Source organism: Megalobrama amblycephala, linkage group LG9 (genome assembly GCF_018812025.1).
Source record: "Megalobrama amblycephala isolate DHTTF-2021 linkage group LG9, ASM1881202v1, whole genome shotgun sequence".
Lineage (NCBI taxonomy): Eukaryota > Metazoa > Chordata > Actinopteri > Cypriniformes > Xenocyprididae > Megalobrama > Megalobrama amblycephala.
The window spans coordinates 12,989,407-13,017,367 of NC_063052.1; the positions used below are offsets into that span (position 1 = coordinate 12,989,407).

The 27,961-nt window shown below is 37.8% G+C and overlaps 1 protein-coding gene across 2 annotated transcripts; it reads left to right on the forward strand.

Annotated features, from left to right (window-relative positions):
* Positions 1 to 27,938, forward strand: ubp1 (upstream binding protein 1). Of its 2 annotated transcripts, none has more exons than XM_048201704.1 (16): positions 1 to 792; positions 10,035 to 10,186; positions 10,268 to 10,344; positions 13,138 to 13,243; positions 13,391 to 13,497; positions 18,023 to 18,241; positions 18,372 to 18,482; positions 19,977 to 20,090; positions 21,023 to 21,129; positions 21,212 to 21,266; positions 21,986 to 22,079; positions 22,565 to 22,655; positions 22,767 to 22,888; positions 24,961 to 25,103; positions 26,182 to 26,233; positions 26,328 to 27,938. In XM_048201704.1, the coding sequence occupies exons 1-16, from the start codon at positions 677 to 679 to the stop codon at positions 26,363 to 26,365; spliced, it is 1,704 nt and encodes a 567-aa protein (XP_048057661.1). In that variant the 5' UTR covers positions 1 to 676; the 3' UTR covers positions 26,366 to 27,938. The 2 variants fall into 2 exon arrangements, with proteins under 2 accessions (XP_048057661.1, XP_048057662.1); XM_048201705.1 differs by having other exon boundaries at positions 37 to 792; positions 18,023 to 18,175.
* The last annotated feature ends 23 nt before the right edge of the window (positions 27,939 to 27,961 follow it).

Sequence of the window (27,961 nt, forward strand, 5' to 3'; positions counted from 1 at the left end):
AGCCGATTGGCTGATCGCGTCTCGCAGAGCAATGTGATTGGCTGTCAGATTCCAGTCCCGGATCCCTGCTGCGGCTGAAGCGATCTCGCGTTTGAATGGTGGCAGACGGAGGGCCGCGTCGATGTGTTGTGATCTTTGGCGTCTTCCGAAAGATCAAGGCGGGTCAGCACGATGAAATTAGGGGAACGCTTTCGGAGGACAGCGAGCGTGAAGACATCGTGCTGCGTTTAGGATTAGATGAGCGCGCGCGAGCTCTACCAGCCCAGTTACTCGAGCGGACATTGCGTGTGAATGCGGTGACAGTCAACAGCGTCCTCCCACCCTGCTTTTATATAATGGAAGATCGCATACAGATATGATGTTCTGATGCATACGGGATAACATACGGGAGTTGGAAACGGATCATACGGGTTGAGTTGACTTCGCGACGCCTCAGCTCATCCCGAGACTGTTATTTCTCGCCTCTGGTACTGTGAAACTGAAGCAATGGCGAGGTACACGGCAGTCCGGGCTAGAGCCGTTTGCCCTGCTTTCAACAGCTAGCCTTCCGCGGGTGGCCACCGAACCGACTCTAGTAGGACTAACTGCGGCAACGCGAGCTCCGCGCAGGTGCTGTCTGTACGAGGAGAAGCTGGCGGCGCTCCGGTTAGAGTCGGAGGAGAAGGATCTGGGCGCCATGGCGTGGGTGCTGAAGATGGACGATGCGACCATCGAGTCCGGGCTCGTTCACGACTTCGATGCCAGTTTGTCGGGCATCGGGCAGGAGCTCGGGGCTGGCGCGTACAGCATGAGGTTAGAGCAGCTTTCCAAGAGTCTTTAAGCCGGGGGCGATGCACCTAAGACGGCGAGCTAACGTTAGTTGGCTAGCTGTCTCGCTCTCAATGTTTACATTGCGAACCTCGGGATTCCAACCGGTTTGAGGTTCAAAAATTCACCCTTATTCATTAATTAACGATTCTTGAGATTGTTTTTGTCGTCTGGTGGGTGAATTATGTCTTTATATATATATATGAGAGTAGCAATAGCTAGCTCAAAACAATAGACAACGAGTTGCATTTTAATGCTGTCTGACCATCTTGAGCGCTAACTAGGCTTGATAATAGTTTTAAACTGCTTGTAGAGTATTAATAAATATCCTCTGAACAGCCATAACGTGGTTATGCCGAAACGACAACAAGCGCTTTTGAAGTAAGTGCTACTTCCTGGAACAGGGTGTTCTTTGAATTCAGTTCCGAGATACGAAACTAACTGATGAAACGTGAAATTGGTTTAAACGTTAAAACGTTTTTAGTTGAAGAAATTGAGGCGAACGTTGAACTCCATTACGTCATATGATACTGCATAGAAGCAAACCGTCTATGATGACGTCATTGAACTGTTAGGGATACTCTAAAACAGTCGATTCAGTATTTAGGATCATACGTCATATCCTGGAGATAGTTTGTCTCTGTCTGCATGTTTTGCTATGTGCCTTTTAAAATAAGGAAGTGTGTAATATTTCCTTGGATCGAATATTCATATGCCAGTTGAGTAAGGCGAGTCATTCAACAGTTGAACAGTACATTTTCTTCGAAAAATGTAAACATTGTGGCTCAATACCAGCAACAACACTGGCCTAACCAATGGCATGAGTCTGGGGGCTGGATTATTTGTTTTATTGACCGATGGCGCAGGGGGGAGTGGTTCAGGAAACCTGTTCGAAGAAAATCATTATGGTGATAATGTTCGGTTTGTGGTCATTAAATCGCTATTCTAAGGACACGTTTTATCTATATTACGTGTATATGTTACGTTTGTGTTTGTCGTGTACAGACGACAACGTTGTCAAAATGATCCCCGTTCATACGGATCCGCGAAAACAATTAAAAACGTTGTATTATTCATGCCAGACCAGTAGATGGCGATGTCACTTTGTAAAGAAATACTACGTGCCTATAGACTGAAACGCCACCATTTTCACATTCACGTTTTTGTTGTTTACATGGTGACAATAATGGTATCGTTTTCAAAAACTTGCATTTTGATACCGTTTTCAAAACACTGCGATTTCAGGCCCGCAAAATGTCGTTGTTGTGTAAAGGCTGATTTATACTTCTGCATCGGACCTACGCCGCAGACTACGCCATATGCTACGCGTCAGGTTTTCATTTATACTTCTACTTTGATTTTTCTTTTTTACCTGAGGTAAAACACAAGCGCTTTTGAAGTAAGTGTTACTTCCTGGAACAGGGTGTTCTTTGAATTCAGTTCCGAGATAAGAAACTAACTGATGAAACGTGAAATTGGTTTAAATTTGGACTCTACGGCGTATACTACGCGTTGGTTTTATTTTCTATTTCTGCATCTTTTTTTTTTTTTTTTTACCTGAGGGAGGGATTCTAGAAGACCAATCACAGCGCTTGCGGTCTGCGTAGAATTGACGTGTTTTTACATTTTTGGAGAGGTCCATGTCAGGCTGCGAAGTAGGCTACGTGTGCTACACTCAGCCTACAATGTAGCTACGGCCGTTGTTTCGAGGCAGAAGTATAAATCAGCTTTAAATGAATGGCCAAAATTTTTAGTTGAAAATGGTGTGAGCTAATTACTCTTCGGCAGCGATGCCATAGAAATATTCGGAGTTACCGCAAAAACAAAGTTCTAAAGATGGCTGTGTGCTTGTTTCTCTGGCGAATAAGGTCTATAGTGTGTGACAGTTGGGTTCCGGAAGTAAAAATCCCACAAATTTTCTCCAAAGGGGAATTGATTTTGAATGACAACTTATAAAGCATTAAAGACAGACGTGAGCTACGAGGCTGTGGTATATGCTTTTGTTGAAGCCATCAGCACCCATTATTTCAACTTTTTAATATAATTGTATTTAACAGCAAGAATTCCTGGTGAAAAACTACATTACCCATGATTCTGCAAAGAAATTGTCACCAATCAAATCAAAACAAGCAAATCCGCCCACTCCCATGAATCTCTGCAAATGATGTACGTAACCCTCTGGTGCTCTTCGCATGTCAAAAATGACCAAAATTCTTGTTTTTTATTTAAATGAAATGAATGTACTATATTTTAGTTTGATAATTTTTTTATTTTTGTATTTTTAATTAATTTTGTATTTTTAGGGCATTTTATGTATTTTATGCTGTAGTTATAATCCATTTATTCACTTTTTGCGCATGGACCTGAAAATGAAATTTCCAACTTAAACTGTCATAAATTCTGAATGCTTTAGAGCACAGACTTAACTTTGGTCTCTTTTTAAAGACGATACTTGGCAAATTATCGCTGAAGGGAAAAAAAGTTTTAAAAACTTACAGAACTTTACATTTATTATGAAAAATGCACAAAAATACCATTTTCAATTTTTATATGAAATATATATTTTCAAAAACACATTTTACTGTAAAACTGCAAGAAAAGTCAAAGCCAGAAATCTAAACAAATTTGAGCTTGATATCTCAAAAAATGAGCTTTCAGTAAGATTTTGTTTGGCCGCAGTACCAAAAGTTTACACTGGATGAAATTCATCATTTTTGACTGCGAAGAGCACCACAGTGACTTTTTTTCAGGATCATTTAACCTTTTTGAATCATGTCCATGATTTTTTTTTTGTGTGTGTGTGTGTGTGTGTGTGTGTGTTCACAAAGCAAGTGCCAAAACCTTCACCAAGTTTCATACCATTCCGATGAAATAAATTCTAAAAAAAAAAGAAAAAGAAACAAACTTTTTCCGTAAAAAAAAAAAGACTGAAGAGCACTGGAGGTTACATATTTGTATCAATAATTTGTTAAAAAAAACTTTTTGTTTATATATATATATATATATATATAAAAGGGCTGGACGATTAATCGAAAAGTAATCGAAACCGAAATTCAGAACCTCTAACCGAGGTAATTTTCCCATATCGGTTATTTCGGTTTTTTAATCCTGTTAATACCTTCCCCCTTAAAAACATAACTGCGTGTGTAGCCACGTGACTCCGCCCCGTCCAGTCAGTGGCATAAAAGCAAAACACGGAGGTGAACGCCGTTCAACACATAGTGATGGCGCGCGAGCCGGTGAGCTTTGCGTCTTGCGTCTTCACTAAACTTTGTCAGTTGTATTTGTTTTATGGTTTGGACATTCAAGCGATTAGACGGTCGGATGTGTATTATTATATTGAGCTACCGCGCTCGCAGTCTGTGATATATACAAATATCTATGCCGCGCTCGCGCAGCTGCATGTGGCACGAACACTCATACAAACAGCTGCGCAAAATGTGAAGATCGCGCACACACAGAGGAACGCAGAAACTTGTTGTCAGCGCTGTCCTGTGATTTATCACTAAAATAGCTTAGAAACTCAAAAGTTATAGCATCTATTTTTTCTACTTTTGAAGGAACTATTTACAACCCACAGCTTCACAATTAATAGAGAGACGGTATGACTAAATCACACACGCAATCACTACTGGTACTGTGCTAATTTATCTTTATCTGATTTACAACGAGCAAAAACCTGTAAGAAATGTTACAAACCATAGATAAAATAACTGCTGATAGTGAGCTGTTGATGTCAGATCACTCTTTCAACAGGAAAAAAAATATCCCACCTTAATAGTCAATCATAGGCTATTTACAGTGCAAACCTTGTCAGTGAACTATGAGGGCAAAAAAAAAAAAAAAAAATCAGAAATAAAATAATCGTTCATTAATCGTAATCGAGGTAAAATGTTCAATTAATCAAGGTTTTGATTTTAGGCCATAATCGTCCAGCCCTAATATATATATATATATATATATATATATATATATATATATATCCATATATCCATTGTTTTTAATTACATTTGTCGTTTGCATTGCTTCATGGGATTTTAGATCTTTCTTTCCTTTGTTAAAGCTGTTAGGTGCACAGATTTTCTAGTATTTTTCTGCTTCAAATCAAAGATTGTGATTCACCTTGTTGCTGGTTGGTTTGGTTTGTGCCTTTTATAAGACTTTTTTTTTAAATTCTCTATAGGAAAAATAAAAATATTGTGAAAATTTCTTCCGGAACACTGCTTAAAAAATGGTTCACTTTTACTGTCAAACTCAAAAAATATATATGAAAAAAATACAGTGCTTCAGCATCCACAGCTTTGGAAGAGGCAAACCACAGTCCCCCTGCATACATCAGCTTCATTGGCATATTAATGATCATTTTGCAGCATATTTAAACTGTAGCTTTTCCAAATCACTAGCTATTCCCATTCGGCCCTGAGGAGTTTGAAAAACGGTCACTGTGTGATAGGAATACACATTATGCGCCTGAGGTCAGGTTCCATGGAACAGTTTCTCTGGGATGTGGCGGCCTTCTGGAGGTTGTGGTGGAAAGAGCAACATCAGCGTTTTCCCTGGAGCGCTCTGTTGTTCTGCAAGTGTGCATGTGCAAGTGTCTGAAATCCTCTGTGCGAGACGGTAGCGTCAGTGGCTGAGTTCACATTCTGTGGAGGTTTTGTTGGGTGTTGGTGGGAGTGCTGTAGTGTGAGACTGGAGGAAGAAGGCTGTTCACATGCTCTCCCCCTGTGATATCAAGTTTCTTGCTGCTCTTCCAGCACCACTGCAGATTTGCAGTTGACACTGTGCTCTATTGGCATTAGGGTCGTCGACCAGACCAGTGTTTATGGGTAGTTGAGGCACAACCTGTCCACAGACTTTTAGGTTAAAGCCTACATGAAAAGGGAATAGTATAAGGGAAAGTGGCTGCTATTTATTAATTTTCAGACATTTTAAAGGATTAGTTCACTTCAGCATTAAAATTTCCTGATAATTTACTCACCCCCATGTCATCCAAGATGTTTGTCTTTTTTTCTTCAGCCAAAAAGAAATGAAGGTTTTTGAGGAAAACATTCCAGGATTTTTCTCCATATAGTGGACTTCAACAGGGACCAACAGGTTGAAGGTCCACATGTCAGTTTCAGTGCAGCTTCAAAGAGCTCTACATGATCCCAGACGAGGAATAAGAATCTTATCTAGCAAATCGGTAATTTTCTTAGAAAAAAAAGATACAGTTTTTAACTACAAATGCTCGTCTTGCACTGCTCTGCGATGCGCCACGCATTACATAATCACGTTGGAAAGGTCACGCGTGCCGTAGGCAGAAGTACCACGGCAGGGCGAAAAACTCGAAAAGATCTCATTTTTTCCTCCAACTTCAAAATCGTCCGACATCGTTGTTTTACCTTTTTTTTTTTTGTAGAGGATGTTTGACTTAATCTTTGCACGTTTGCTTTGTATACACTTGCTCGGTACTTCTGCCTACGTCACGCGTGAGCTTTCCAACGTGATTATGTAATGCGTGGCGCATCACAGGGCTAGTGTAAGTTTGAGTCAAATTAATGCCTTAAAGTTTTGCACAAAAATAAAATTTTGCAAAACAAAAAAAAGAATTGAGCAATAAAAAAATGTTTTTCAAACAAAAAATAAAGAATTGCAAAGGAAAAATAAAGTATTGAGCAGAAAAAAATAAATTTTGCAAACAAACAAACAGAAATGCATTGGAGGGGAACGTAATCGGCGACAGGTGAAATAATTCTTTGACATGGTTAAAAATAATGAATGGTTTGTTTTTGTTGGTTTGTTTAGCATATGTTGTCGCCGATTACGACCCCCTCCAATGCATTTCTTATTGTAATATGACCCGTTGCTCTCTGTCTTACTGCCTGTATCCACTTTTGTGTCCTTAAACATTCATTTTTTTGGGGTCGACAGCTTATAAAAACTTATTTCTGGGTTTTTTAGCTTGTTAGTTGTGCACCTTGTCACACAGCAGCTTTTAGGCATTGTTCTGTTTTTTTGTAATGAGTCAGAAAAGACAAGAAGGCAGCCTCACGCAATACAAAGTCAATGGAGACGGTTGGATTGTTTTTCCCCCCGGTGGGCGTGGTTTTCAGATTATAATAAATGCGCTCTGTCTCTATGCTTGATCTGTTCTGTTGCGATCTGCATCTCCTGTCGATGGCGTGTTTCGTGGGGGCGTGCCCCCGTTTCTTGACTCCACCCCCACGTCAAACCAGTGCCATAAAGAGAACCGTGCAGAAAAGTGCAGCACAAAGGAAAACCGGTATCGTGATCGCACACTTGAAATGAGCAATAAAATGAGCATTGCAAATGATTTAGTAGGTTTGAGCATGAAAAATATGTGGCAAAGATAAAATAGGATTACAGCAATTCTTTATTTTTGTTTGCAAAACATTTTATTTTTATTGCTCAATTCTTTTTGTTTTGTTTTGCAAAACTTTATTTTTGTGCAAAACTTTAAGGCATTAATTTGACTCCATATAAGATGGGTATTTGTGGTTAAAAAGTATATAAATTTAATTTTTTTTTTTTTTTTTTTAGAAAATGACAGATCATTTCACTAGATAAGACCCTTATTCCTCATGTAAAGCCCTTTGAAGCTGCACTGAAACTGTAATTTGGACCTTCAACCGTTTGGTGCCCATTGAAGTCCACTATATGGAGGAAAATCCTGGAATTGTTTTCCTCAAAAACCTTAATTTCTTTTTGACTGAAGAAAGAAAGACATGAACATCTTGGATGACATGGGAGTGAGTAAATTATCAGGAACTTTGAGTTCTGAAGTGAACTAATTCTGTAAATGAACTATAGCATATTACACTGCAGGTTGTGACAATTTTCATGTCAGCTGCCATTTATATTACTTTTGATGGCATAAGCCATTGAAATTTTAGGAAATATGGACAGGAATGTTACTTGCAGTCATGATTTCATCATCTCCTGCATTTGCAGGCTGTTTTCAATGAACAGGGTTCAATATCCAGATATCATGGAAGATATGCTTATCATTTTCTCACAGTATCTGTAAGCCAGTGCTGCGACAGGCCACTAATGTGATGTTTTGTGTTGAGGTGAATGAGGTTGTGAGATGCTGATTAACTTGCGATCGTGTGGAATGAGCAGCTGTGGAACGGAATGTTACAGTCTAGCTGCTCATATTTCAGAAAACACTTGCAGATTGGTGGGCAGGAGGGATCCTGCGGGCCGCACGGTTACAAACGTCACGTCATGTCAAGCATGCTGCCAGCTAACTGACTCAGCGTCTTTAGATGTCGCTGCACCGGCCTGATACCGCCCGTACATGTGTGAGTGTGAGAGAGAAGTCTTAAGCCTGGAGTCATGGCAGAATTTATTTACCCTCTAATTTTTGTGTAAAATAACTGTTTATTGTTAAAGTGCCCCAGTTATGCTGCTTCGAATATTTCCTTTCATGCAGTGTGTAATTTAACTGTTTGTGAATGCAAAGTTTTAAAGATCAAAGTGCACGACAAATAAAGTTATTTTCTCCTAAAAGAAAGAATCGATTCTGAACTGACAAAATGAGTCATCAGCGATACAATTCTCAATTCCTGTTACATACCCATGTAACAATGTAACTAACAAATTTGCATAATGCCAGCCTATTGTATTCATTGGCTGCTCATGAACAACGTCTACTTTGACCCGCCCTCAAACACTGTAGTTGTTGTCCACTGGAAGAAGAGTTTGGTTCGTGTTGTCGGCATGTTGAGAAGACGCTGATTTCTGTGCTGCAAGTCCACTTTGATGCACTTCCAGTGGATGAGGAGTTGGACTCAGGCTGGAATTGATACGGAAAACCAACGCTAATGTTCCTGTTGATATCGTTTCACTGTGCATCAAGTGCTGAGGAACCCTCCGGAGCTGAAATTCAGATACAGCAATAGGCGTTTCGTTTCTTACTCACGCTGTAAGTTGTTGACCAATTACAACAGGCTCGGCCATCTGACCAATCAGAGCAGAGCAGGCTCTCAAAAAGGAGGGGTTTAGAAAGACTGAATCTTCGAACAAACCATTTTCAGACTCTGAGAAATGAGGTGATTTGCAATGTAGGGCTGTCAAACGATTAATCGCATACAAAATAAAAGTTTGAGTTTGCCTAATATATGTGGGTGTACTGTGTGTAATTATTATGTACATATAAATACAAACACATTCATGTATATATTTGAGAAATATTTACAAGTATATGTATTTATTTATATTTTTATATAATTTTTATTATATATAAATAAAAATATTTTGTACATAAATAACATATTTCTCTTAAATATATACATTTTGTGTGTATTTATATATACACAATAATTACACAGTACACCCACATATATTATGCAAACTCAAACTTTTATTTTGTAAACGATTAATCGCGATTAATCGTTTCACAGCCCTATTGCAATGTACATTATGCAGAAAATGAAAGTGTTTTTGACCTTGGATCCATGTAAACCTATTGTAGAAGACTCCAAAACAAAATTAGGAACTTTTAAAAATGGCGTAATAGGGACACTTTAATTTTTTTTTTACCCAGTTTGTGGTCGGGAAGATTTTTTGAAGTCTCTTTCGCTCTCCAAGGCTGCGTTTATTTAATCAAAAATACAGTAAAAACAGCAGTATCTTGAAATATTATTACCGTTTAAAACAACTGTTTACTATATTTTAACATGTAATTTTAACTTTCAGCATCCTTACTCCAGTCTTCAGAGTCACATGATCCTTCAGAAATCATTCTAATAAGCTTATTATTTATTATCAATGTTGAAAACAGTTAATATTTTTGTGGAAACTGTGATTCTTTGATGAATAGAAACTGCATTTATTTGAAATAGGAATATTTTGTTATACATGTCTTTACTTGTCATAATTAATGCGTACTTGCTGAATACAGGTATTCATTTTTTTTTAAAACCCAAACATTTGAACAGTGCTGTATTAATATATGTTTGTAAATCCATAGATTTGTGACCTCCCTTTTTTACTTTCATTTTCCCAGTAGTCTGATGAGAACATTTGCTCTGTTTGTGGTTCAGCGATCATGTGTGTCAGTGTGGTTTTTAAAGTGTCTATAGGTGAAAACAGGTGGGGGGGCTCCCCATATACCTGTTTCCATGACAACCATGCTGACTAGAGAGGTTCTGTGGTCCTAACCGATATAATTCACCGTTTCATAACTTCTGTTTCTCTGTGTGTCTGTCTTTGTTTCTCAGTGATGTGTTGGCTCTGCCCATCTTTAAGCAGGAAGATGTTAGCGTCCCTGTGGAGTCTGACACCAAGAATCCTCCGTTTCAGTATGTGCTGTGTGCCGCCACCTCCCCTGCTGTGAAACTGCACGAGGAGACGCTCACCTACCTAAACCAAGGTATGGTTTTCAGGACCTGACGTTTCTAGACAAGAACACACAGAGAAGGTCTTCCATAACGCACTTTCTCCTCCCATGTAGGCCAGTCTTATGAGATCCGATTGCTTGATAACAGGAAAATAGGGGAGATGCCCGAACTCAACAACAAAACTGTGAAGGTGAGAGATTGAGCTCTGCCAGTGCAGTGTGCTTGTGGTTTTGTGTGGTGTGGCGTCTCCTGCACCAGTGAATCTACAGCGCTGTGGTTAAATAGATTATCGCTGTTGGGCGGAGGCCTTATATGTCCAAAACCGCTGCTTTTCAGGAAATGAAAAAAGCATTGTATTTTTTGAATAAACAATCTTAAGTTAATATTGTGGCTTTATACATGTTCAGACACTTGCACGTATTAACATTACGTATTATTAACATTTCACCAAAATCAAGCTCAAATGGAGTTACAAGGTTTTTGACCAGCAGATGTCAGACATGCGTGTTTTGGCCATCATTAGAATGACATTAGCATTACATTTTCTTCATCTTACAGGTTATGAAGTTTATCATAGCTATGTGGGCACTCAGTTTTTTTCTGTCATTTAACCATAATTTCATGTTATAAAAGATGAAGTGCTTCACACAGGCTGTTTAAAGGGATAGTTCACCCAAAAATGAAAATTTGATGTTTATCTGCTTACCCCCAGCGCATCCATGATGTAGGTGACTTTGTTTCTTCAGTAGAACACAAATGATGATTTTTAACTCCAACCGCTGCCGTCTGTCAGTCAAATAATGCTAGTGGATGGGAACTTCTACTATAAGAGTAAATAAAACATGCACAGACAAATCCAAATTAAACCCTGCGGCTCGTGACGGCACATTGATGTCCTAAGACACGAAACGATCGGTTTGTGCGAGAAACCGAACAGTATTTATATAATTTTTTACCTCTAATACACCACTATGTCCAACTGCGTTCAGCATTCGCTTAGTGAGGTCTGATCGCGCTCTGACAACGGCAGTGATGTCTCGCGCTTATACTTCAATGAGTGCTAGACATTACTGCCGTTGTCAGAGCGCAATCAGACCTCACTAAGCGAGTGCTGAACGAGCCGCAGGGTATAATTTGGATTTGTCTGTGCATGTTTTTTTTTGACTCTTACAGATTGTGTTCCCATTCACTCCCATTATTTGACTGACAGACGGCAACGGTTGGAGTTAAAAATCATAATTTGTGTTCTTCTGAAGAAAGTCACCTACATCTTGGATGCGCTGGGGGTAAGCAGATAAACATCAAATTTTCATTTTTGGGTGAACTATTCCTTTAAGACAGTATTGGCTGTGACTTGACGACAAATGCTAGACACTCTTCTCCGCTCCTCAGATACATGAAACATCAACCTTATACTGTATATATAGTGTTTCTAGAGTAAAGAAAATACTGTTTATTTAGTCAACCAGTTTTTTTTTTAATTTACCCTTGCATAATTGCATTGCAAACAAGCAAAGATGCTCCAAAATGTGTGTGGCACTTAATTCACTATAGAGGTAGGTGGAGTTATGAGGTTTGACTGACAGTTTGAGGATCCAATGGATATACTTTAGTCTCAAGTTCTTTTTAATACTTTTCATTGGTTAAATATTTGCTAAACCCACAGACTGATGTAAAGGGTGTTCATTAGTAATGATTTATGGAGAAAAAAATAAAAATTACGAACATTCTTCCAGACAGCAACATTATCTCAGGTTGAGAGTTTGCAGTCTCAATTGAATTTGGTTAGAAAAAAAAAGTGTTTTGCTGAATAATGCAAGTAAAAATTAACCAATATGTTTATGACCAATATGATGTTGATTATTTTTAGATTTATGTGTTTTTTTTTATTATTCATAAATGTTTGATATTATTTCTGTTTATAATAGCTAAATGGTTGATCACAAATCTCTGAAAGTGAATGGCTGCGTTTTGAGACTAATATTGCATTAAAAAAAACGTTTATGGAAGCAACACATTACAATACTCCACTTGTGAACAGTGTTGTTCACTGGCACAGTTGTGTCATGGCATTGTTGGATGTCATTTATCTGTAAATATGATAATTAAAAATGGCTAACCAATTAAGTAAAATGGGAATAGGAAAAAAATACACTCTTGTCTCTTCTACTCACCAAGGCTGCATTTTTTGATGAAAAACAGTAATTTTGTGAAATATTATTAATATTTAAAGTAACTGTTTTCTAAAATGTCATTTATTCCTGTGATCAAAGCTGAATTTTCAGCATCATTACTCCAGTCGTCAGTGTCACATGATCCTTCAGAAATAATTTATTATGATTATTATCAATGTTGAAAGTTCAAAAGAACAGCATTTATTGGAAATAGAAATATTTTGTAACATTACTGTCAACAATTTATGCAATTAATTAAGAGTTAGTTCACCCAAAAATGTAAAATTCTGTCATTAATTACTCACCCTCATGTCTTTCCAAACCCATAAACTTTCATTTTTGTGCGAACTAACCCTTTAATGCATTAATTCTAATTAAAATATTTTCTTTCAAAACAGAAATCTTACTCAGCCCAAATTTTGAACAGTAAATAGACAATATTTCTCTTGCGTTGCCTTTGCTTGCCTCCTACATAAACAAGCATACAGCAAGTCTGATTCATGAACAAATGACTCTTAGAGTCAGTTCTTTTAATGAATCACATCACAAATTACTGTTTTGAATCAGTCTGAGGAATCCTTCACTGAATCAACCACAAGTCTTGGTGTATGTTTGTTTTTGAGTGCAGCATGTGAAGATGCAATGGACGTTTTTACATCTTATAACATCAAAATCAGTCTACAGTGTTTTGCCGTGGTGCCGTAGCTTCAGCGGTGCAGGAAGGACTGGTGTGGTGTATGGCTCTTTAAGAGTGCTGCTTGTCCTGATGGTTTTGTGTTTGTGTGTGTTTGGTTTGGGGTGAATTATAGAGTTTAGTTAGGGTGGTTTTCCATGACCGAAGGCTTCAGTACATGGAGCATCAGCAGCTGGAGGGTTGGAAATGGAATCGGCCTGGCGACCGCCTCCTCGACATCGGTGAGAGCTTGTTGTGTGATTACATTAGTTTGCTTCCATCATTTTGTTCAATCTTTTTTTCTTTTTGTTTCATCAGGATAAGCGTTTCAAAGCAACATAAAGCCTCGGGAGAGCGAGTTTTTACTGTGCGTCTTGTGTCTGTTACAGATATCCCCATGTCAGTTGGCATCACCGAGCCCCACACACACGCGTCACAGCTAAACGCCGCAGAGTTCCTGTGGGATCTTTCCAAGCGAGCATCTGTGTTTGTTCAGGTACGTAAAAGCACTCGCAAAATTTCTCCTTTGCCCCGAATTTAAGATCAAACCACAAACGCGCTGTCATGTTGTGGTAGTTTAAACGATAGTCTTTTCTTCCCTATTATGACTCGTATCCAACTTAAAGGGGCTCCATGTAAGATTTTTACTTTAATAAAGCATAAAAATACCATAATATGTTTGCAGATATTTAGGAAACATGCTAAGTTCACCTACTTGTTTCTCAGAAACACAATGCTACAGCCAGATATTCTACTTTGAAAATGTGCGTTCCGTGTCAGAATGTCTGTTTTTGTTTTGGTCTCTGTGAAACCGTGTGCTGCAGTTTATCCAATAGTATTTCAGCATCACAAGTTGCCAGTTGGCGGAAAACACCGCATATTGCAGCCATGGAAACCAGCAAACAAACTGGGTCAGAGAGTCAGGCAAAAACGTCAGCTGCGCGTTCTCGCTCTCTTCTCTGTCACGGTGAAGTGAGACACACCCGCGCGGGTGCCTCCTCTCTCTCTCTCTCTCGTCTCATTCGCTCCGGTTAAGTAATGCTTGTATTGTGCATAATTTTAGTCATTTCCACAGGTTTCGCGCTCACACCAAAAGCGCGCGCACCACTGATCTATATTAGTGAAGCGAACAAGCCAAGCTCGGTCTCAAACAGAGACAGAAATCAAACAGAGTCACAAGTACCAAAAATAAGCGCCTTCCTGCGCTTAAACTGTCAAATACATACAAAAGTATGTCAAAACCAGCGGCACAGGCAATCTTGGCGAGTATACAGATAAACACAGTCAGTTTTGAATCGTTAAATAGCTAAGAAAGTGAACCCATGTCATGTGTAACAGTATTGGGTCCGTTGACTCTTAAAGGGACAGCAGTCCAATATTCCTGCTGCTGTCTGTCATGTTAATCAAAGAACAAAAGACAAAGAAAATCACGTTCTGCTCTTGACTGAATACGTTTTATAACTTTAATGGTAAGAATTATTTGCAATAAAGACTACAGAAATTAAGGTAACCAATGCAAAATAACACAATGTGCATCTCTACTAAAAAGCCTCTGAATCCATCTAAATATCTCTATGAACAACAGCATATCAAAACAGATAAATCAACTCATCAGCTTACAGTGTTTAAGTCTCCTCAGCTTTCATTGTCAATTGCGCTCCCTATTGTTGCCGGCAACCATATGCTGTAAAAGCTGGCAACCCGCGTCTTTGAACGAGGGGGCGGGCCAAACAATATTTTGAATTTGGACTGCAGTACCTATTTTGAACACTGGGTGTCATTCCTACACAGAGCCCCTTTAAATGGCTTCTTGAACAATAAAAAATGTAGGGAGGGACTTGATTTTGTCTGTGGGGAATAGAGTGCCTCAGGGATGGCGCATTTTTGTAGGCAAAACCCGGAAGCGAGTTAGCATTTTAGGACTTCCGGTTCCAACGCCGTCAAGTCTATGGGTTTTTGCTAAATCGCCTGAAATAAGGTCTGTGGTTAACAAAGCCTCTAAATACTTTCACGTTTTGATCTATGACATAAAACACACCAGTTATAACCCGCTTGTGATTTTTTTTTTTAAAACTTTTACTGTGTCTTAAAATCGGCGGTTGCTAACAAATTAGCTAGGACAAAGGACTACTTCCTTTGGCGGGCACTTTGAGACGTCATCATGACAAACAGGACATTTGGACAGCATTTCTCATGAAAAAGTGGAAAAGTATTCATAACAGCACAGATCATAATCAGCGAGCATGTTTTTAAATAAAGTTGTTTTTTAAATAAAGTTTGAGGAAGTTTGCTGGTGTGCTGTAGTCCGTTTATAGCCTACTGTTAGCCTTTTATATCTGACGGACTTTATTTAGGCTTCAAAATCTATAAATGTTGTGTTAACTTGTAAAGATTATCTTGACAGACAAAACGTGTAAGTGTCATAACCCTTTGTTAAACACAGAGCTTATTTTCTACGATTTTCCAAAAGTCTATGGGAAAAATGCATAGGCTTTCGATCGAGGGAACCCGTGCGCAGATAACTTCCGGGTTGGCCTACAAAAACACGTCATCCCTGGGGTACTCTATAGAGTGCTGCTGGGATGACATCAAAATCCAGAAGATTAGTTCGCCACTGGTTCCCTCAAGATTTTCCTATGAGGTTTTATAATGGGGGGGTTTTCAATTTATGAGTAAAATAAGGAATGTTGTCAACATAAGTTGATGATACTTGAACGTTTTGTTCTACAGCGTAAACTGCACACACTCACTCCTTAAACGTTCTAATCTAGTCACTTAAAAATAACAGCTTCAAAATTCTCATTTTTGATATGGGTGTGTAATTTACGCTTTAGAGCAAAACGTTCAAGTATCGTCAACTTATGTTTACCACAGACGTTATTTTACTCATAAATTATAAAACCCCATGGGAAAATCTTTAGGGAACCATTCACCTTCCGGGTTTTGACATCATCCCTGCAGCACTCTATTGATTGCATTGTTGGATGGTTGTGGTTTGCTATTGGTGGATGTCATTTGAGTGACAGCTTGCCCCGCCCTCGCGCCAGTAAACATGTCATCAGAGAAGAGAAGATTATTTTGATTAAATGAGGGCAAATAATTTAAAAAAAAATATGTGCATGGATAAATCATTTATAATAAATACTGCAATATTCCATAAAAAAAACACAAAAAAAACAAGAATTGTTTCTTTAAAGTCACCATAAAAATCAATTATGGTGACTTTAAAGAAACATTACAGTGTTTCAGTTTGAAATGTCGTTACCCAATACTTTGAGGCAGAGGACAAAATGATTTATATCTTGCTTGTTGCAACTTGCAACATTGTACATAATATTTTTCTGCATAGACCTGTAGATAATCAACAAGGAAATCAACAGCTGAAAACAACCCTATTTTACAGCCAGTTGGACACATTTTAGGACTTGTAAATTGAATCTCATTAATCACAATTTAATTGCACATCGATTTTGGCTGAGAAATTAACCTCAGTAGATTTAAGTCATTATTGTGTAAAGCATCAAATAGACCTTACAAAAGTAGCTTCAGAAAGAAATATTTTATTTCAACATTGTTATTACACATGAACTTTTGGACCATGAGGTTGAGTAAATGATGACTGAAATTTCATTTTTGGGTGAACTATACCTTTAATTTTTTTTAATTAATATGGAAATATGAAATTAATTTTTAAATAAAATTACACTCTAAATAATAAACTAAAACTGCCAGTAGGTGGCGGTAAATGTCTTAATGATTAAGTCATTCATTCAAACGGCTGATTCATTCAGAAGTGAAGTAAATGGTTCAGGTTTGTTGGACTTGAAGCGGCGCTACACAGAATGATCAGTGTATGACAGCAAAGTAGAGATCAGATGGCTCTGTTTGCGATCTGTGTAGCGCTGCTTCAAGTCCAAGAAGTCTTATGAATGGTCCTCTGAATCATTGGTTTCACTCGGTTCGTTCGGTTTCGTTGGCAAAATTGGACAAAACAGACAATATTGAGTCTAAAATAACACAATATTAACTTATTATTTACTGAACGGTTGTATAAAATGCTATCGCGTTTGCACTCATTATATTTGGGACAAAAACAGCACTTGTGTAATATTGCACTCGTTACTCGTGTGATATTTCTTAACTCATATGATCTAATATGAGACAAAAACTCAACGGGCATTTTTACCCCAATATCTTGAATTTTAGAGAATTTTTTGACTGCATTTTATAGGCTCCTTCACATATTGAGTTGTTGCCCTGCATCATATCAACTGGGGCGGGGCAAGTGCGTTAAATGCGTTAAAAATTATAAATCGACAGCCCTAATTATAGTATTAATCAAAAAACAATACCACAAGTTAAACAAAAAATTACTTATTATTATTCTATATCAGTGTTATTTTTTTGCGGTGGTGGAAATTAGTATTCAGAATTGTGAAATTTTAACTGACATTGATATCTAGACTGATTTGGTAATGTTGCAGTCATATTCTGGACATTAAATGCTATTGGTTGAATAATATCCATTCGCTGTCTGCGTGACTTTCTTATGCAAGATGCACCTGTATAATATTACTAAGTGTGAGCACATAAATATACAGTTAGACATTTACTGGTGCATATTGTTTGAGGTCAATTTTAGTGCTCGCTGTCAAGATACCCACAGCTGTTTGGTGTAGCTAATGAATAGAGCATGCCTGGCGCACAATCTCATTGGCCAGAAATCTCTCTCTCATTCAAAGGAGCTACGCAGATGTTGTGCCAACAGAGTCAGGCATGTTTGAGATGATCTTAATGTCCCAGACATGTTGGAGAGTGTCTGATTTGGGCCGCTGACATTATCTCTTGACCTTGGAAGGGTCTGATCAAGTTTCAAACATATGAATATCATTCAAGTTGATTAAAAACAGATCTGTGCAGAAATAATGCAATGCATGCCAAGGATAATCTCAAAGCTGCTCCAGGAAGCGATCATGTGCTCCACATTAATTATCTTTCTTTCCTTCCTTCTCTCATTGAAGGTTCATTGCATCAGTACAGAGTTCACCCCACGGAAACACGGCGGAGAGAAAGGAGTTCCGTTCCGGATCCAGATCGACACCTTTAAACAAAATGAAAGCGGAGAATATACTGAGCACCTGCACTCTGCCAGCTGCCAGATCAAAGTCTTTAAGGTGACGTCACATGCATGCAAGCATGCATCAAATACAAGGAAATGTATATTTGGTTACAGACCTCAGGTTTGAATTCATACCCCCTTATTTTTACTATACTGAATGATTATGTTGTTAGAAAGCTTGTTTTAAATCATTAATGTGACATTGAAGTCTTCAGGATGCACTAAAGTGTTTCATATCTTGCTTTAAACAGCCAAAGGGAGCAGACAGAAAACAAAAAACGGACAGAGAGAAGATGGAGAAACGGACTGCGCAAGAGAAAGAGAAATACCAGCCCTCTTATGATACCACTATTTTGTCAGAGGCAAGAATATTTAAGTAACATTTTGTTGGCTTTTTTGTTTCCCTACACAATTATACGACAGTGATCTTGATCTTTACACTGACACCTATTGGTGTGGATGTAGAATCGCATAAAAAGTGTTGGCTACTGATTGTACGAATAGCCTATTCATAGATGTTTCACCTGTCTGATAATAAGGGGTTGCTGAGATAAAGTTAAAAGTATTCAGCTGGTCATGTTACAGTCAGCATATGGCAGGAATCACCTTATGTCGAATTTAATATCTCAGGCCTAAAATAAACTGACTGGAGTCTTCATCTTGTGTCAAAAAGGCTTGCTGCGGTAGTCAGTGTTACATGGTGTTCGTACACCGATTGCATTATTTGCCCATCGCCACTAGTGCCGTTTTGCTTTTTAATAGAAATAAAAATCATAAAGTTCAGTTCAATCGACACTACAATTATAAACTGAAAGCATCTCTGCTCCATATACAGCACGAGCTGCAGAGTCGCAGCACAGTGCAGCAGGAGTCAGATTTCACACGATGAGAGTAAGAAGAGATGACTGACAGGACGATGGACAGAGGATTTGGTGCGTAACAGATCCTGAGCGTCATTGACAAATATCTTATCTTGTAAAATATGCGGTCAGTACCGCCAGAGTACGTGTAATCGCGAATTCGAAAGCGAATGCGTATCCAAAAGCGATTTCAAATCCCCTTATACTGATGCATGCAAATTATATACAATAGCTCCACCCCCCCAATCCCTCAGTGTTATCGGTAATACCGGTTTATTTAGCGGTGTGACAATTTCCTCACTGTGGCATCCCTAATGTCAAAGTACATCTTTTTAAACATAGTTTAAATACTATTCATTTCTATAGGATTGAAACTTTTTAGAGTAAGAATATATACCACTTACATAACCTGTATCTAGCAAGTAACAAATCACGGTTCATGGCTGTGACGCATAAATTGGTTGTAAAAAAAAAAAAGAAGGGACGAGCCCTTAAATGTGCTTTTCCTGAACTTCCTGTTTCAGTAGGAAAAATGCCAAAACACAAACTGTTTTTTTTTTAGGTATTTAATTTTAAAAAAGACTTCGGCTGCATCCGAAATCGCATACTTCCCTGCTATATAGTAGACGAAAAACAGTATGTCACAAAAGAAGCATGTCTGAATTCACAGTACTCATAAAAGAGTTGGCAAAATAATACCCGGGTGACCTACTTCTTCTGAAATGTGCATACAATGGACACTTTACTATCCCATGAGGCAACGGGAGAGGATTTGTGAATGACAGTGAAGCGACGTAACTGACGCTGGTAAGTCACATGAGAATGACGTCCGGATTACATTCATACTACTCGCACTCGTAACATACTTGTTAGCGGTCGTGAAGTATGCAAAGAGAGTATGCGATTTCGGACGCAGCCTTTGTGCTCTTTTAACTTGATTCAGATATACATGCGTGTCTGTTTGACTAACGTGTTCACTTGGGTGTGTTTGCGTAGACTCGATTGGAGCCTGTGATTGAGGAGGCTGTGGAACATGAGCTAAAGAAATCCAGCAAGCGGACACTTCCTGCAGACTGTGGAGATTCCATCGCCAAAAGCAAGAGAGGAAGTGTAAGCGCCCACTCATCTCTGTTCAGTTCACTCATGCTAGACTCCAAAACTTTGTCCATATTTGTTTGTAGATCATTGTGTGCTGGGTCTAGGGCTGCCCCCTAATAGTCGACCAAATGTTAATTGATGAGTTGGGTTGATTGCAGAAAAAATACTCCATTACCACGGCCGGTATGTGTGTGTGTATGTGAAGTATACATGCCTTTAGAATGGTACGGGAGGAGTGCTATTTGTAGTATGTGGTGTTTGAGATTTTTGGATTTAGCTGATCTTGTTATACATTGTAAATATTGTACAGTTTTTGTTTATTTTACTTTTTATTGCACATTTATTGTGGGACTTTCCCCGTGTGGCACCAATAAATCACCCTCAAATCTTACTCGGCGGTTTCCCTCATCACTTCTGGTCTCCATCAGCCGGTGCAATCTTAACAAGGACATTGTCATGTCACTATCAGTATCCCAATGTGGATTGAGCCAGGGTCCCTACTGTACTTACCAGTGCCGAAATTTGTGTACATTATATACTGATTCACGACCTAGGGAGCTGATTGAGATGCACCACCTAGATAAATGTGCACTATCCAAGTGTTCGTGTGTCTATAAACACATCCACTATATTGCAGAGATGAGAGTCAGCATCGTCAACTTCAACTTCAGAAAACAGTAGTTTATTAATACATTATTAAAATGTCTCCTTTCGGTTTTTTTCTGACACAGAATTGATATTTTAAAGGCTCAATGTTACATATAATATATAATATTACACATGCATTAATATTATAAACATGCGACTAATGGCTTAAATGAACAAACACCAGTCTTTTGTTGGGGGCAGCCCTATCCAGGTCGTCTAACATCAGAGCTCTACACTAACATTTTTATTTAGGAGCACTTTTGACTTCTCTCATATCTCTCTTTCTCCCATTGTAGTGCTCTCCATGGCCAGATAATGCGTACGTCAACCCCAATACAGCAGCTACACCGACCTTCACCTCCAGCACAAACACCTACAGCACTAGCAGCACAGTACCAGACAGGTGAAGCATCTCTGTGTTTCCTTTACAAAATGCCATCAACCACGGTTATGCATTGTCTAAGGCTTTTACTTTTTGTTTTTAGTGAGTCCTCTTCACCTAACCACCAAGGGGATCTTGGTAGCCTCATGTCTGTGGAGGTTAGCATATGTTTGTATATCATATTTTTACTATTTTGCCTTAAAGATGCACTTTTTTATGTTGCATCTGACCAGAGCTAAATCAGCTTTTATTAGGCTACTGATGTAGCTAAAGGTTTTGTGCAAGATTAAATAAACAGGGCAAATTAACATGAGACCGCAATCCCATAAAAGCATTGATGGAAGTAGGGCTGCAACGATTAATCGCGATTAATCGTTTGCAAAATAAAAGTCTGTGTTTACGTAATATATATGTGTGTGTGTTCTGTGTATAATAATTATGTATATATAAATACACACACATTCATGTATATATTTAAGAAAAAATGTTATATTTATATATAAAATATTTATGTTTATATGTAATATATATTTATAATACATGCATATATTTCTAAACTTTATACCTGTATGTGTGTGTATTTATATATACATAATTATTATACACAGAACACACACATATATTACATAAACACAGACTTTTATTTTGCAAACGATTAATCGCGATTAATCGTTGCAGCCCTAGATGGAAGTGGATAGTTCTGCAGCTGATAAATGAGGGTTTGTGCAAGCTGTTAGTAAATCTGGCTCTAAATCTGATATGGATGTGCATAATTGTTAAAAAAAAGTACTACATATTACTACATATTAAATTGCACCTTAAATTTGCAATTACACTTTTAAAATGAAAATAATTAAATCTTTGAACTTTTTTGCAGTCTCTGAGTCCCACAGCCTCTATACAGGACACACAGAAGTGGCTCCTTAAGAACAGATTCAACTCATACAGTCGTATTTTCACCCATTTCTCAGGTATTTACACATGCACATGAACAGTTTTTGTTGCAAAAATGAAACTACACCAGGGCTGGGTAAAAATATCGGTCTCCTTTTGTGATCCTGATATCGATTTTTAATTGAATTTTTATTTTAAATGAGCTGTACGTAAAAACAAACGTACAACAATATTCTGATTCACAAACAAATGACTCTTATGAACTGGATCTTTTAATGAATGCTTCAAAAAGATGAGTTTCCAGATGGAATCAGTCTGAAACACTTGCCTGTATAATTAACAGACAGAATCTCTTCCAAACGTAAACAAAGTGGACATTACAAGAGAAATATGAAATCAAACTGAATCAGAATTGGAATTTAGTGGCATTGGGAGTTTCTGAATCAGAATTGAATCACTATAGTGAAATGTCTATACTCAGCCTTAACAGACACTCAACATTATACTGAAAGTAGTTAATATTGAGATTGATTGATTTAATATGAGTGTTTTCCCGTCTTAGGTTCTGATCTACTGAAATTAACTCGTGAGGATTTAGTCCAAATTTGTGGAGCAGCCGACGGAATCAGACTCTACAATGCACTTAAATCAAGGTACGATAAAAAAAGAGTGATGCTAAATATAATTGATGTGTTTTCTTACAATTATGAAAGAGTAAACTGAAGAATTTTGTTTACATTGTGTGTGTTTATGTTCCTGTACAGAGCGGTGCGTCCCAGACTCACAGTCTACGTGTCTCTGGAGGCGTCTCAGAGCGAGAGCCCTCTGCTGGGGAAACGGGGCCACTGCAAAAACGGCGAACACAGCAGTCCCACATCCATACCTGGTATGTAAATATCAATCATGGAAACTTACACATCCATTCCTAACATGCCAGAATCACAGAGCATCTGTTGTTTTGCAGTGCAGCATCATTCAGCAACACAGAATTGCTTGATCAATAATATTGATGAACCAAAATGTGCTCACTTCCTTTTCCTGATGCACTATATACCACATGATGTGAAAACCATAAGCTGACACTTTATTTATTTATTCATTTATTACACTGATGACAGTTGGGAATGTTAAACTAATTAACATTAATGAACCTTATTCTAATGATTACTGAATTCATAGGAATTTGAGCATAAGTGTTACACATTTGGCTATTATATTACAGTACTTAAACTATTTGAAAATTGTTGGACAGACATGAGAGACAAACTAGTTTGGGGATTTTTTTTTTTTTTTTTATTCAGCAAGCATGCACTAAATTACAAAAAAAAAATCTAAATCTAATAAATGCTGTTCTTTTGAACTTTCTATTCATTAAAGAATCCTGAAAAAAGTCAGTTTCCACAAAAATATTGAGCAGCACAACTGTTTTCAACATTGATAATAATCAGAAATGCTTCTTGAGCAGCAAATCATCATATTAGAATGATTTCTGAAGGATCATGTGACACTGAAGACTGGAGTAATGATGCTTGATCACAGGAATAAATTACATTTTATGTCATTTTAAAAATTATTTTAAATTGTAATAAGATTTCACAGTATTACAGTTTTACTGTATTTTTGGTTCAATAAATGCATGATGAGCACAAGTCAGTGAACTGGTGAGACTTTAAAAGAATTGAATAAACATTTAAAAAATCTTACCAAACCCAAACTATTAAATGATAAACATGCAGTAAAAGCCACAATGAGAAAAAACAATATATTCGTCATTTATTTATGTAGTACTTCATACAATACATCATGTTTAAAGGGTTAGTTCACCCAAAAATGAAAATTCTGTCATTTATTACTCTCCCTCATGTCATTCTACACCCGTAAGACCTTCGTTCATCTTCAGAACACAAATTAAGATATTTTTGATAAAATCCAATGGCTCAGTGACAGCAAGATAATTTACACTTTCAAATGCCCAGAAAGCTACTAAAGACGTATTTAAAAAGTTCATGTGACTACAGTGGTTCAACCTTAATGTTATGAAGTGACAAGAATACTTTTTGTGCACCAAAAAAAACAAAATAACGACTTTATTCAACAGTATCTAGTGATGGGCGATTTCAAAACACTGCTTCATGAAGCTTTATGAATCTTTTGTTTCGAATCAGTGGTTCGGAGCACGTATCAAACTGCCAAAGTCACGTGATTTCAGTAAAAGAAGCTCCATTATGTCAAGTGTTTGGAAATTTCAGTGGTTCACCACTGGGGGGCGTGACTTGATACACAGTTTGATACACGTTCCGAACCACTGATTCGAAACAAAAGATTCGTAAAGCATTAAGGTTGAACCACTGTAGTCACATGCACTGTTTTAAATATGTTTTTAGTAGCTTTCTGGGCATCTGAAAGTGTAAATTATCTTGCTGTCACTGAGCCATCGGATTTTATCAAAAATATCTTAATTTGTGTTCTGAAGATGAATGAAGGTCTTACAGGTGTGGAACGACATGAGGGTGAGTAATAAATGACAGAATTTTCGTTTTTTTGGGTTAACTAACCCTGATGTATTGTATAAAGTACTATATAAATAAATGTGGCTTGACGGCAACAAGACCACAACTCACATCCGACACCGTTCTCTCTACAGCCACTGCTAATAAGACTTATGTAGCACAGTTTAACCTCTGTGGTCAGACCAAAACTCATTTACCAAGAAAATAATCAGGTTACCTAATTACTGTAAGTCTAAAAGTATGAATTCTGCAGACATTCACAGTTAATTCGAAAAATACTTTTACTACCGTTGTATCACATAGCATCACAGCCTGATGTAAAATTGGGCAACACTTTATTTTAGTGTCCTTGTTACACAGTAATAATAATTTAGGTTTTGTCCTGTGAAGTGTTCAATCCTCTGTCATCATTGGTATTGTTTTAAAGCGTGTCTGTGTTTGTGTTTAGTTTACCATGCTCTTTACCTTGAGGAGATGACCGCTTGTGAGCTTACTAGGAAAATCTCCAGTGTCTTGGCGCTGCCGCTGGTCCACATCAACCAAGTCTACAAACAGGGGCCGACAGGGATACACATACTACTCAGTGACCAGGTAAACACTGACCTGCTTCAGAGATTCTGACAGCAGCCTGAAACAATCTCTTCTCTCTTCCTGGTATCAGGTGGCGCTAATAAGTTGGCCAACCATGTCTCCTCGTTTGAATAATGTTTTGCATCATGCCCCAGATAAAACACACTTCACTGTGGACTTTTTTTTGTTCTGTTATCATTTGCCATGAGTAAGTGGGTCATATCAGTGAGAAACATCATGTGACTGATTTGTCTTGTGAATGGTAACATCATGTATTGTTGGAACAGCATGAACCAATAGAAAGTAATATATATATATATATATATATATATATATATATATATATATATATATATATATATATATATATATATATATATATATATATATGGCTGCATTTATTTGAAAAAAATAAAGTAAAAAGTGTGATATTGTGAGATATTATTACAATTTAAAATAACTGTTTTCTATTTTAAAATGTCATTTATTCCTGTGATCAAAGTTGAATTTTCAGCTTCATTACTCCAGTCTTCAGTGTCACATGATCCTTCAGAAATCATTCTAATATGATGATTTGCTGCTTAAGAAACATTTCTGATTATTATCAATGTTGAAAACAGTTGTGCTGCTTAATATTTTTGTGAAAAACATTTTTTTTTCAAGATTCTTTGATGAATATTAAGTTCAAAAGAGCAGCATTTATTTGAAATAAAATCTTTTGTAACATTATAAATGCTTTTAATGTCACTTTTGATCAATTTAATGTGTCCTCGCTGAATAAAAGTATTAATTTCTGATCCCAGACTTTTGAACAGTAGTGTACATCATATAAATAATAGGATTTATTAAGACAGGCTGCAATTTCTTTCTTTATTTTTGCTAATAACAAAAAAATACATTCTTACGAAGCCAATGTCAGCTACTGTATTATATTTTAATATAAAAGTAATTACTAATTGCTATAGCAATAATGATATTGACTACATTGTTTGAACAAATTAATATAATTGAATCACTTACAAAAGTTCTGATGAACTTTGTACCATGAACAAGACCTTAGTAACTTAAATATATCCTAATAATCTTTTTTCGCTCACAGATGGTTTATAACTTCCCCGACGAGAGCAGTTTCATCATCAGCACAATACAAGGTGAATCATTTTCAAACGACACCAAAAAAAAAGTTTAATTAAAAATGCTTTTCTCGTTCTCCACATCATCTCTCCGACTTTTGCTCTTCCTCAGATGACACCACTGATGGATTTCACCTCGTTCTGAAGTAGAGCTGCTGACATCACAAGGCTCCATACTGCCGCTCTTCGAGCGTCGAGCATGTTCCCTCCATCCTCCTCTCTCTTCCTTTCCTAATCTCTCTCTCGTTCTTCGGAGAGAGACAGAGAGAGCGATATAGCCGGGGTTGGGCAGGGCCTCCTAACTGTTAGAATCTGACTTCAGTGTGTAAATTGTTTCATATTGAAAACACTTAAACTGATGCCAGTGTGTGCAAGCGGTGGGCTTTTACGTATGTGTGCGAGTGAGTTTTTAAAGGTTGAATCGGGAGGGGATGGAGGTGAGCGGAAACCGCAAGGAAGTGAGGAGAATCGTGACCACTTTTACTTAAGCGTGGAAGAATCCGAGCATCCGGCGCCACGATACGGCTGCGCTCAGACTCTGTCCTCGCTTTGCTAGTTTTGAACGTACAGTACCTACTTGAGTTTGTTCGCCTTTTATCTGTGAGTTGTCAACCGTTTCACTGCCTGCCCCTTCGGACGCCATCGGAACCCCTCGGTAGATAGTAACGACCTCTCTTTCAGTTGTGGGGAAACGCGTCCTGACTTAGGCATGCGCAGGACGTCTTTATGTCTGTCTGGATGAAATAATTCCTTGAGTTTGAGTTCGGTTGTGAGACTTGTGAGACGTTTTGGTTGTATCCTACTCTCGTCAGTGCTGATATCGTTTTCCAATTCCTCTCTCAAGACCAATCGTTTCTGGTGCCATCATTTCTGTTGACTATATTTTACTTTGTGCTAATCCAGTTGAATTAAGTGTCAGAAAAATAGAATTAAATAATGGGATTTTTTTTAGATTGTGATGGTTGTGCTTCATATTTTCTGTGCCTGGGAACTATTACTGCCCTTTATAGTAGCTCCTGGCACGGATTATAACACGATTATTGATAAACGAGCACAATCACGAGCCTCCATTAATTACGTTTCCCTTAATGCCTTTGCATTCTTTTATCTTGTAACTTTTTGGCCTAGGATATGATGTTGACTGGTGCTTTTTTCAATGCACATGTGGTTTACCGTCAGCTGCTCCAGTTAGAGCTAGCCGTCATGGCTGTGGTCAGCCGGCCTTTTTTTTTTTCTTCTTCTTTTTTTCCTCTTTCCTGAATAGAGACTGACTCAGTAGTCATGTATCGGGCAGCTGTGCTTTGGCATGTACTGTGCTTATTATTGCCACTTTATATAGAGGAGCATGGTTGTAAGAATGTTGACTCCTTTTAACTCTCCACAAAAAACAAACAAAACAAAAAAAATGAAAAAGGAATGACCAAGTCTGCACTGAAACCGAAACCACAATAAAATGTCACGCCGTTTGATACCTTGCTGTCGTTGGATGCTCACTTAGACTTCTGGTGTACGTGATGTTTCCAGGTTGAACAAATGATCAAAGTCTAAATACACAGAGAGGTGTGTTGTTCTCTTCCTCAGATCGTCGGACTGTCCTCTGCGTTTCCGTGATGATGATCATGGTGCCCTCATGTCACTGTCTGTCTAAAGAAGCCTCTCTTCCATAGGGGGTGCTGAGATGTACACAATTAATGCCTGTACCAAAATAAAAATAATTTTCATACATTGTCTCTGGAGTATTTACTA

Coding starts and splice junctions, on each gene's coding strand:
- ubp1 (XM_048201704.1), top strand. CDS start 677: ATGGCGTGGGTGCTGAAGATGGACGATGCGACCATCGAGTCCGGGCTC. Junction 10,187..10,267: donor GCTCACCTACCTAAACCAAG/GTATGGTTTTCA, acceptor CCTCCCATGTAG/GCCAGTCTTATGAGATCCGA. Junction 13,498..18,022: donor GAGCATCTGTGTTTGTTCAG/GTACGTAAAAGC, acceptor CTCTCATTGAAG/GTTCATTGCATCAGTACAGA.